We start from the raw sequence: 12,068 nt of genomic DNA, 5'->3' as shown, positions 1-12,068 counted from the left end.
ACTAAAAGATATAGAGAATAATTTGTATAAATATTAATAAATATGTAAAGACTACTTTAATAATAAATTTTAGTATTAACAAGATATTTTTTATTTTATTCCATAATAAAGTAAAAGGTAAGGACAGGCAAATATGTATGACCCCACTCTGACATGCACAAAATCTTTGGGAAAAATATATGTTATTAAGCAAATTATTGGTGGTGGAGACCTAGCCAGCTAGGCTTGTAATTAATTAATTTGATAATATAAAGAGTAGTGTATTAATGTAGAATTGTATATATATGTTGAGAGAAAGGAGGTAACAGCGACACATCTCTTTGACATAGATTCTATTTTTCTTTGTGCTCTTGGCCTCTTGCATTGTCACTCTCTTTCTTAATTGCACTGAAAGATATGGGAAGGAGTCCTTGCTGTTCTAAGGAAGGTTTGAACAAAGGAGCATGGACTGCTATGGAAGACAAAATTCTCACAGACTACATTAAGATTCATGGTGAAGGAAAATGGAGACACTTACCCAAAAGAGCTGGTCAGTATATAAATATTTTTTTCAGATTAGGTATTAAACCACTTTTTCACCTTATTCCATGACAATAATAAAAAAGTCACGTAACCCACAAATTCAATTTAACAAAATACATAAATTTAATTATAATTTTAATATTTATTATTTTATTTTATTTTTATTTATTTTTATTTTATCTTTATTTGTTTTTATTTTTCATTGGCCAATATTTTATATATATTTAATTTTACTTTCATAATTTATAATTCAATCAAATAACAATCAACCAAGAAATATAAAGTACAACATTTTTTATTTTTTTTCTTATTCTTTCATAATTTTATTTCTGGGAATCGAAAAAAAATGTGTTATTCGTTATGAAAAATGCTAGGTAACTAACATTTTTAGTTTTAAAAATGACATATATATAATAAACATTTTTTTAAACTGGGAATCGAAAAAAATGTGTTATTCGTTATGGAGAATGCTAGGTGACTAACACTTTTAATGTAAAAATTTACATATATAATAAATATTTTTTGAAACTGAAAATTGAAAAAAAAAGTGTGTTATTAGTTATGATAAATAGTCGAGCAACATTTTTAGTGTAAAAATTTGGAGAATTAGTCAATATTAGTTCAAATGTAAGACAAAAAAAAAGGTGTTATTCACTTAACATTTCTCATTAGTCATTATATATACAAGTGTATTTGAATTATTTACATTTAGTAGTTGTGTAATGTAATGTTTTGATGCATAGGGCTTAAGAGATGCGGAAAAAGTTGCAGGCTGAGATGGTTGAATTATCTAAGACCTGGCATTAAAAGAGGAAATATTACTCACGATGAAGAAGAGCTTATAATCCGCCTTCACAACCTTCTCGGAAACAGGTCAATCATTTTCATTATTTTATGTATATTCTAATTGAAGAAATTTATCAAAAATATATTTGTAATAATATAAATAAATAAATAAATAAATAATATACGTACATTCGCATAAAATTATATTAGGTGAATATACTTTACTACTGATTATGATGTTTTTATTGGATTCATGAATTATCTATAGAGTTAACATAATGTTCAATAATATTCATTTTTGTATCAAAGATTTCTCTTTTAATTAACATGTATAAATATATAATTAAAAATCCTCATTCTAAGCAAATAATAATCTTTTATATACGATCTTAATTCTTATCTAATTATTATCCCTAATGTCACCACAAGTAAATAAATTATTAACATATAAAAACTTTACATAAAAATTACAAAACAATTGAGTTTTTAATATTTTCAAAAAGTAAAGGAAAGATATTTGGGTATATAAGTTATTATCATGGCCCCATTTTTTTGTTTGTTTATTGTCGCTCCCTAGTCCCTACTAAAATCATTTTTATTTTTTTGTTGGTTTATTGTCGCCTCTTATAAGCAATTCTCACCTTTTAATATTTTGTTTCATGAAAATATTTGCATTTTAACTCATTTTTCTTATGAAATCTATGAAATTTGATGATACTATAAATTCGTTCCAACAAATTTTTGTACAGGACAAATTAATCTCTAACAAAGCGAATTGACTAATTAGTTTTTAATTTTTTAAAGTTTTAGACAATTTAATAATATAATTCCTCATCAATAACTACTATATATACTATTGTTTAGATAAATTAAGGACCATTTTATCATTTTTCAAAAGAGTTAATATAAAGACTAATTTTTCTAATAATATTTTATTAGGGACTTATATAATAATAATGATACTATTTTATTAGAGAAATAATTTATTATACAAGTTATCTTATATTTTGAATAAATAAGATGAGAAACATTAATACTTTAATAGTATCATTATTAATACTTATTAAAATATTTAGGTAGGACAAAATAACAACCTGACTTCTTTTTCTCTAAACATCCTTTTCTTCTTTTATTATCTTATACCTTTTATGTCTTGTTTTATATAATTGTGAAGTCGTCATCAAGATTTTCGAAGTTTCCACATGTGCTTTAATTAAGTTGCCATATATTTTTTTCCTTAACAGTGATCTCAATTTTTGTTTTTCTTTTAAAGGTGCCATGCCTTTTCAAGAGTTAGAAACAAAAGGTGTGAAAAGAAAAGAAAATGTAAATATAGCGAAAGTCCTAAACTTTATATCTTCCATGCATGAAAAATTTAAATATACTTGGTGTTGCTTGATTATAATATATATAGAGTTTGAAATATTGCTTTATACAATCTAATTATAAATTAAATGTAAATATTTGATGATCATTCTATATACTAATATGTATCTTTATAATAAGAGTGACTAATCAGTAATAACATAATTATTTTCTTAGATAATAAAATAACAAAATTGTTGTTATTATCAACCAACAATATTGCAAATAATAATATTCTTAAATATCTGTATTTCGACTTTGTAAGTATTTTTCTTTTTTGAAGACTGACATATATAATAAGATAATATAAGTTGACACGAATATCATATGAATTCAACTACACTACTCATATACTTTCATGAAAATAGTTAATCTTTATCAATCTAATCGTTGAATTACAATCACCTATCGTAAAGATTATTTGTACATTTTGTGACAGCTGAATATCAACAAGACTATATTCTAACATTTCATATTCATAGACGTTTTAAAATTTTGTATTACGGTAATTTTTTATCAATACAAAGCATAGCAAATTTGTTTAGATTGACATGAAATTTAATTTTATAGACATGATCTATAAACTTTTATAAAAAATTGCTCCGTTAAAATGATTATTCAACAGTATAGTGTATAACTTTAGTTAAATTGAGATTGATATCATTTTTTTTTTTTAGAACATATTTAATGTATATTCCAAAAACACTCGTAACTAATTTATCTTAAATACTTTTATTAGGTTTAATTATTTTATTAGTTTTTATAATTTACTAAATAATTTTTTATATTTTTTCTTTGTCAATTAAATTTTTACTCTATTTTTAATTTTGTAATTAAGTCCTTTTAATATTTAAAATATTAAAATTAACAAAATATTTTTCTTAAAAAAATATGTAGTTAAATATCTAACTAGTTTTTAACTGTGGATATATACTTTTAATTTATATATTTTTTAACACTAAGAATGATCTAATTATAAAATTACAAGTAGTGTAGAGACTGAATTAAAAAAAAATATATAAAAATTTAATTATAAATTTAATAAAATTATAAGAACTAATAAAGTAATTAAATTTTATTTTAAGATGTTTTAATTATTGTAAGTGAATATACTTTTCTAATACAAATTAAATATATATAATTTCTGTTTTTTTTAGCCGTAGATGCTAATATAAGTAAGAATTAAATGAATGTATTATTATTAATAATGTTAGGTGGTCCTTGATTGCTGGGAGGCTTCCAGGACGAACAGACAATGAAATCAAGAACTATTGGAATACCAACATTGGAAGAAAGCTTCAAAATGGTACCCAAAATTGTTCATCATCAAACTTGCTCCAACTGGATCCGAACCCGAATCCAAAAACCCGAGAATGGCCATGCCCTAATAATTACCTACAAAATAATATTGGTTCTTGTTTGGTCCAGACTAAAGCCACAAGATGGCCTAATAATAATAAGGTCATACTCACCAAAGAAATTATCACAAAACAAAATAATGAAGGCATGGTTCATAATCATCACATTAATAATAATGTTAATGCCACGGATTACAAGATGAAGGGTTCATCGTTTTCGTCTCCAGTGTCACCATCTTCAGAGAGTAACACCAATATCGACGACGACAACAACAATAACAACAACAAAAACATCGAGGAAGCGTTGGATTTCATGGCGGATTTTCAAACGGAGGGAAATAATCTTTATTCGGAGCTTCTCAAGATGGACTTTGCAGAAGCATCATCATGTTTGGAAAATAACATGTTGGAAGGAAGTGGTAATAATAATAATAATAATAATAACAAACATATTAGCACAGTTGATAAAGCAGTAGGGCAGTTATATCCAAAATTATCATTCAATGACACCCATTTCCATTGGCCTTGGAGTGATTCATTGTATGATACGGATTTTGATTTTCAACACATGGAAAATATTATAGAGTCTGGATTTGATTGGCTTTGAAAAACAAACACTTATTAATAATATGGCAAAAAAAGAACAAGAAAAACACAATGTGTGTGGATTATTTGTTTTGTTTAATAATATTTTAGAAATGGTTACGAAGAATGAGCTAGGTTTCGGCTGAAAAATGTTGTTCCTTCATCTTGTAATGTAAAATGAAGATATTGTATTAAAGTTGTATAAGAGTTCTCATCATCAGAATGGATTTTCTTATTTTTTTAAGTATAATTTTTCACCCTTTATTGTTTTTTCTTAACTTACTTAAACTGATGTATATGATAAAAAAATTGAGAAGATTTATTCCTCTATTATTTTATAATTTAATCATCTAAGTGAGCAATGTTGTATATTCTTTTGGTTGGAGCTATAGCTCAGCTAAACTCAAGTTACATCTCCCAGTTTTTTATTGAAATAGTATAATAAACGAGTTAATTTAGTGTTTGATTTTTTAAAATAATTGACCAAATCCATCACCTTTAGAAATGCGACCCATATTAGTTTATGTACAATTTTTTGTCTCACAACAGATGTATAATATTGATATAAACAGTTATATGTTTATCTAATATTTTAATGGCTATTAGTTTGACCGTATATAATTTACGACTCTAAATAAATTTATAGAATTTATCTAGATTTAACTTGTGAATTCTATCCATAAACTTATATGAGTTTATCTATTATGAATTTTTTTTTAAAATATTATATATAAAATTAGATACATATTTACTCAAATCTAAACGTACTGCAAAAATGTCAAACCAATTCAGAATCATTTAATAGCCATATAGAATTAAAATCTTTAAGTCAAGGCTAAAGAACCAACATCATAACAATTGACAATTAAACATCCAAGGTCAACAATATTAAATAATAAAAAATTAGTAAGAAATAACAACCATGAAGCATAATTTAAATAATGGTGAAAACTCAGGTGAAGTCGACTTCACGTGAAGTTAACTTCACTTGAGTTTCCACCTTAAATAAACTATTTACATTTAACAATCGCCGTTAAATGATTTGACTGATTTGACTAAATTTTCATCCAACGACTCTCAGGTGTCAACTTCACGTGAAGTTAACTTCACTTGAGTTTCCACCTTAAATAAACTATTTACATTTAACAATCAAATAAATTATAAGTTACAAGAGTATAAATTTGTAATAGGCTATTAGTGGCAAAAAAAATAAGACATACATAAGCTGTTGTAGTAACTCGAAGCAAAACAAAAGCACGAATAGTTATTAGGGGCAGAACTCAAAAGCTCTAATGAAAAGCAAATGCAAGAATAACAACTAGTGACGCCCAAAATGACGAAGGAGAAGCAGAATGAGTAAACGACAAAACATAATTGAGGTAGGAAGGATTAAAGGAGAAGGCCGAGAAGCATGAAAGGTAAAGGAGTCCAGGAGCAGTGGAATATGACAACGACCAGCGGCAGAACAAAGAAAGGAAAAAGAGACAGTGGAACAACACAGACGAGAGGAGAGGAGAGTAAGTGAGGGTTTAGTGCAACCCTAAGAAAAAACGCATGTTCATTTTATTTATTTATTTTTTAAGACCAAACGAAGCTGTTTTGACTCAAAATGGAGGTAAAACCAAATTTGCTAACTCATAAACTCGCAAATTTGAGTAGGTTTGTCCGAATTTAGCCAAGTCTATCTAAAAATGAATTTGAGACGAAGTCAACTTAATTCTATTACTTACTTAGACACAAACTATGATGATTTTATGAGTTAACTAGCGAAGTTGACAGCCATATTGTGATTAATATGATTTATAAAATTGGTTCATGTGAGTTAATTAGATTCTACCAATTTTTATTTAGTCAAATCATATAGAATCATATTGGAATAATTAAACCAAGTTGGGTTGGTCTAGTGGTTAGCTCACTAGTCCGCTTAAGCAAGTGTTGGGAGTTCGAATCACGCCTTGTGCATGCAGCAACCCATTGGCCAACGACAAACCCTTAAATGGAACTCAGTACCGCGGCGGATTAGTCCTTGCCCTGTCGGGTTGGTGGATACCGTGGGAAACAAAAAAAATATTGGAATAATTAAAATGTGTCAATATCAAGTATTGATCTATTGGAATAATGCAACAAACTGAGCAAAGTAACGCATGGTGGCAGTCAACTGTTCAAAGAACAGCATTGTACTATCGGATGTGAGATCAAAGTTTGGTTAAGCACTAGGATGGTGTGGTTTTCTGAAATTAAATTTATTTGAAAATAATTTTTTAAATTTTAAACTAAATATAAAAATATAATATTTTTATCTTAAAATTTTTAGAAATTATTTATAATTCTTTCAACCACACACATTCTGTGATTAGAAGTATAACCATAATAATTTTACACAATAATATTCATCGCCGTAACAAAAAGCAAATATAAAAAATAATTTGTATATCTTTAACAAGCATTTATATATCTTGTAAGTTCAGTAACATACATGTAGCATATTCCTTAAGCATATCTAAATTCTGAAAAATCTTGTTGTTATTTATGAAAAATGTTAGAAGTTAATACTTTTATCATAGAAAAGTAGAGAGTTAGTGTTAGTTCAAAGAAAAATAAGTAAAAAGTGTTGGTTACCTACATGTCATTGACTCCCTGGGCGAGTTATGGACGTTTTTAGTTTTGATAGTGTTTGTTGCCTGCTTCATTAAGGAGAAGGTTGTAGCAGTCTTCTCTTGTTTTGTAGCACAATCTCTCGACATTTATTTAAATTCAAACCAAACTAAATAAAACTATTCACACTAATTTAAATCCAATTTAATCATAATTTCATGTATTATTATTATTTAATAATTATTTTGTGAATATAAAATAAGATTTTATTTTATTTTATCAATAAATATTCTTCAATAATAAAATCCTAAAATTTTCTTTTATAAAAATCGAATAAAGCAAACCAATTCAAATCTTAATAATTTGGATCAGACAGGATCAAATTTAAAATAAATATCAAACCAATCAAATTAAAATTGTAACAAATTATATACTTTAGACTATGTTAATATTTTTTTTACTTCTAAGGTTGAAAAAAAAATGAACAATAAAACAAGTTTTTTTTGGGTTTTTCTCTTACCCGTTAGTTTTCGAAGGTGTACAGAACCTAGTCCAACCCAAAGACCCAACACATTTGGGCAAAGGCCCAGTTGAATTGAAACGGGTCAAATCCGACTATAAATATATTTACCCGGTTTCAATACTGAACCGGGTTAGAAATTAATCAGATTTTGGTTTAACCGGTCGCGTACTCCCACTGTCCCACACCTTGCCTCTCGCCATTCTCTCTTCGTCCTTCGTTTCTTTAGCGGCGGCGGCTGCCTCACCGGAGGAGCCGTCGATGAGCCTCTTTCCACCGTCCCAGTGTTGCGGACCTCTCCCCAATTTCTACTCATATTCTCTCAAAGCAAATACCCCTTCCTTACCCTATTTCGGCTTTTCGGCCATCGTTCTTGATCTCTATTGGAGTTAAAAGAAAAATAAAGAATATTCAGGTATTCTAGTGTCAGCAATGGCTGCTGAGTCACCAAGTTCCGTTCGTAAAGGTTGCTTCCCAATCTCTCGTTTTCTGTATTCTGAATCAATCAAACAGGTTTTATTTATTTATTTATTATTATTATTTGCTTGGGTGCGTGAACTAGGGTTTTGGTTTTGTGGCAGTGGTTGTTCATCTGAGAGCCACTGGTGATGCTCCTATTCTCAAGCAATCTAAATTCAAGGTGATCTTCGTAATGGCAGCATTATATTTTTCCCAGACTTCAACTCAAAATTCACATGATTTTGTTTGCTTTTCGTAATCTCTGTGCTTTCTCATTGCTTATTGTGATCTATGTGCTTTTTCAGTTTCTTTTTTAGTTTCTAATTGAAACTTTTGAATGTGGACTATGATTTGTTTGAATCTGAATTGTAATTGTTTACAATATTTTGTCTGTGTATTAGTTTGGGTTAGCCACTTAACTCATCTTAATCGTTACACTGTAATTTGATGATCGACCTTCTATTCGAGTCTGCATTCATGATTTTCTTTGTGGAGGCGAACATATGTTGGATTAGCTGTGAAAATTTAGCATATTGAGTTTAGTTGTAGTTTGGTTACTTCTGACTCCCAACATAGATGAGACAGAAATGTTAAGAACAAAAAGGAATTAATATTATCCCTATCTTAGCCGCTTCAGACAATTTTTAAGAAAATTTATGCACTTCCAGAATCTAGCAACACAAAAAACATGTTTCTATACCTTCAAAAAGAAAGATATGTCTCTACTGACTCACTGTTTTCATCCTTTTTGCTCCAGGTTAGGAATCAAACATACCTTATAAGAAAATTTAGTTATTCAAACATGATACAAATACAAAGACCAAGAAACAGAAAAAATGTCTCTTCTATCCCCACATTTTATTAGGATAGAAAATCCTAGAAATTTGTGTCCTAGGGTGCAGTATATTGTGTCCTATGGCGCACTATCTTGTGCTCCCAAAACTTTTTGTGTCTCTCTATGTTTGTAATTTTCATGCAAACTATAGATGACGATTACACAGTTTAGTTAAGTGAATGTAGATCGTTCGTAATTCATTTAATTTGTTTCCTAAATTCTGGTGTTAGATTTCTGTGATGGAAAATAGAGGGTTTTTGAAGACTTTGATGGTGAAAAGAATATGCTATTATGCAAGGAAGCAATTACTTTGAGTGTACAAAATAATGTGCTATTAAAATTCTGTATCATGTGGTCACTGATAAACAGCTAGCTGTTGAGCTTCTGCATCATGTTAAACAAATTAACCATATGAACTAAGAATAGATGGCTCTGTATCAATATTATTACTTGTGAATCTCCATTACATTTTCCTTCTGTTTCTTTTGCAATTCTATCTGCCTTCGTTACTTTCATTATGTACACAATTTAATGTTATTGGGGACACATTTTCATATTCTGACCCCTAAAAATGGCCATCTTCTACTTGTTTTGCACTGTGCTGCCCATGTTATTTTTATTTGTATTGTATAACTGATATTGCAATTCCAACCAGTGATGAAGGATGACTCAAATCTTAGGGGATCATATAAGACCACATTACTTTTGTTAAAATCTTTCACGGTGTATCAGTGAAAGTAATACACCATATATGTAAATGAAAATTTGAAGTTTAGGAGGGGAAAGGGGAGGGAGAAAGGGGGGAACGGGGTGAGGCGAGCTGCCCCCTCTTGTCCCAATGAAGTTTCGTCACTGATATAAGGGGAAAGAAAGCTGTAGACTTGTATCTGCCTGAATTTTCTGTGGCCGATACAAGTTTGAATATAGAACTGATCAGAAATGGAACAAATCTGAAAGTAATGATTTCGAGGATTGCTAGCAAGAATGAATTGTTAGTTTTTTACATGCATTCTTCTTGAAATCTTGAAATATAAAATAATGTCTTTATATATGATATTGCAGATAGCAGGAGCTGATAAATTTGCAAAGGTGATAGACTTTCTTAGACGGCAACTCCACAGGGAAACATTGGTAAACAATCACTGTGTATTTTACCTGTATAGTTGTCTAAACTCTAAAGGATCTGCATACTCAAATTTGTTTCCTGTTTTTGCAGTTTGTATATGTCAACAGTGCTTTTTCACCCAATCCTGATGAATCAATCATTGATTTGTATACTGTAAGAAACTACTGGATCCCCTTTTCTATTAGTTTCTATAACTACTGGATCTTGTAGTTTTTAAGTAATTTGATTGTGGGGCAAAAAAAGAATCATAATACTTAACCAATTAAATTTTTTCTGAGGGAAGGAAGATAGAATAATATGCATTTAAAAGAAAAATGATGACGCCACCAGCTACCCCTTAGTTAATTAGATTGAGCATGCAGTAGATTAGGTATTTCTTGGGTGCATATGGATAAGTACCGTTGTTTTCTTTTGAATCTTTCTTCAAAATACCATTGGTGCTTCCTATTCAAGCATTACAATAAGCTAGTGTCATTTAAGTGCATGCTAGTCCTGTACAATATAAAAGTTTTTAATTCATGATTTAGGTAGTTTTATTGAAAATTTGGTGTTGGAAGGACAATTATCTTATACTATTTTATAGATCTGTAGTTTGTATAATATTCTTGTAAAAACTAGTCAACTAGTACTGGTTATTGTACCCATATCCATGTAACCTAGGACCTAGGTTATCATACGCATAAGTTGGACTTCAACCAGAGAGTAAAATGAAAGTAATGGTCATGGTTCAACCTTGAATAATTCATCTGGGTTTTTAGTTTAATTAAACTATTTGCTATGATAGAATTGCTTTTGCAAAACGTTGGAATTTTTCTAGAATTTCTGTTAGTAAATATTGTGTTTTTTCCGGGTCATTCCTTTTTCTCCATCTCTCTGTCTAAGATTGTATATTACAGGTGTTTAGCCCAAAAATGCTAGAGTAGCAATGGCAGTCAATATTCTAATTACTGTTTAGATGTTTTTGGTGCTGCTTTATATACATAATCATGCAATTTATTTGTCAAATTGTCATTTGAGTATCTTCTTTTCTCCTTTGTTTGGTTTTTATTTTCCAGAATTTTGGTTTTGATGGCAAATTGGTGGTCAACTACGCATGTTCTATGGCATGGGGCTAATTCTGAATGATTCTTGCTAAACATATGATTTCTTCTTATTAATTGTGAATACGTTTAGTTTTGACAAAAAGATAGAATGGAACAGAAACATGAAACCCAAAAATTTGTTGTTTTTTTGAATTATTTTTTTTCTTCCTTTGCGTGTATAAATTCAAAGCAGAGTTACCCACTTGAATGTCGCGACAAAAAGAAAAGTTCATTAATATCATGATTTACGGATTGTTATGGTTTTGAGGGACCCATGTTTAACATGGTTGAAGTGCTGATCCTCAAGGTGTTTACTTTAATCATTATCGTATTGTTATGTAGTTTAAGCAAATTACTTCTTTTGTAGAGGTAAAAAGGGAATGAAATGTTTCACAAATGAACTGTGTAATTAATTTACAATGTAATTTTTCATTCATGAAAATTCTCTCTTCCATTTTTATCCCCCTAACCAAACGTATTATTAGGAGTCTTGTTTGATCAGGGTTGTTCTATGTGAAGCATGAGGATAACCCAGCACTTCTTAAGCAAGCAGTTGATAGATGTAATGTTTTAAAAATCTGATTAAGAACTATTTGGCAAGAATTTATTTTTTATTGATTAATAAATAGTTAAAATCAAAATTTGATCAAATCAAAAACATCCGTGAACAATTATTGATTCTTTAGATCGCTGGATTAATGTGGTGTGCGACTTTGAGCAAGTATTACTATATTTGTAGCACTGGTATAATAAATCTCAGGTGGTATGGGATTGAATCTTAATTTTTTTCTCACTTGAGTTGGAGTAAAATGTGATCTTTTATTATACGATTTAT

At 29.0% G+C, this 12,068-nt stretch overlaps 2 protein-coding genes across 2 annotated transcripts; both read left to right on the top strand.

Moving 5' to 3' along the window:
• Positions 1-396: 396 nt before the first annotated feature.
• On the top strand, positions 397-4,638 carry LOC107464712 (transcription factor MYB1-like). The gene is made up of 3 exons (XM_016083670.3): positions 397-529; positions 1,266-1,395; positions 3,888-4,638. Exons 1-3 carry the CDS (start codon positions 397-399, stop codon positions 4,636-4,638), a joined length of 1,014 nt encoding a protein of 337 aa, XP_015939156.1.
• A 3,236-nt stretch (positions 4,639-7,874) lies between these two features.
• Positions 7,875-11,417, top strand: LOC107464792 (ubiquitin-like protein ATG12). The gene is made up of 5 exons (XM_016083762.3): positions 7,875-8,197; positions 8,313-8,371; positions 10,088-10,156; positions 10,242-10,304; positions 11,207-11,417. The coding sequence occupies exons 1-5, from the start codon at positions 8,164-8,166 to the stop codon at positions 11,264-11,266; spliced, it is 285 nt and encodes a 94-aa protein (XP_015939248.1). The 5' UTR covers positions 7,875-8,163; the 3' UTR covers positions 11,267-11,417.
• Positions 11,418-12,068: the final 651 nt, after the last annotated feature.

This window comes from Arachis duranensis, chromosome 9 (genome assembly GCF_000817695.3).
Source record: "Arachis duranensis cultivar V14167 chromosome 9, aradu.V14167.gnm2.J7QH, whole genome shotgun sequence".
Classification (NCBI taxonomy): domain Eukaryota; kingdom Viridiplantae; phylum Streptophyta; class Magnoliopsida; order Fabales; family Fabaceae; genus Arachis; species Arachis duranensis.
Note: the sequence above shows the minus strand (reverse complement) of the source record. Positions and strands in the feature narration are given on the sequence as shown.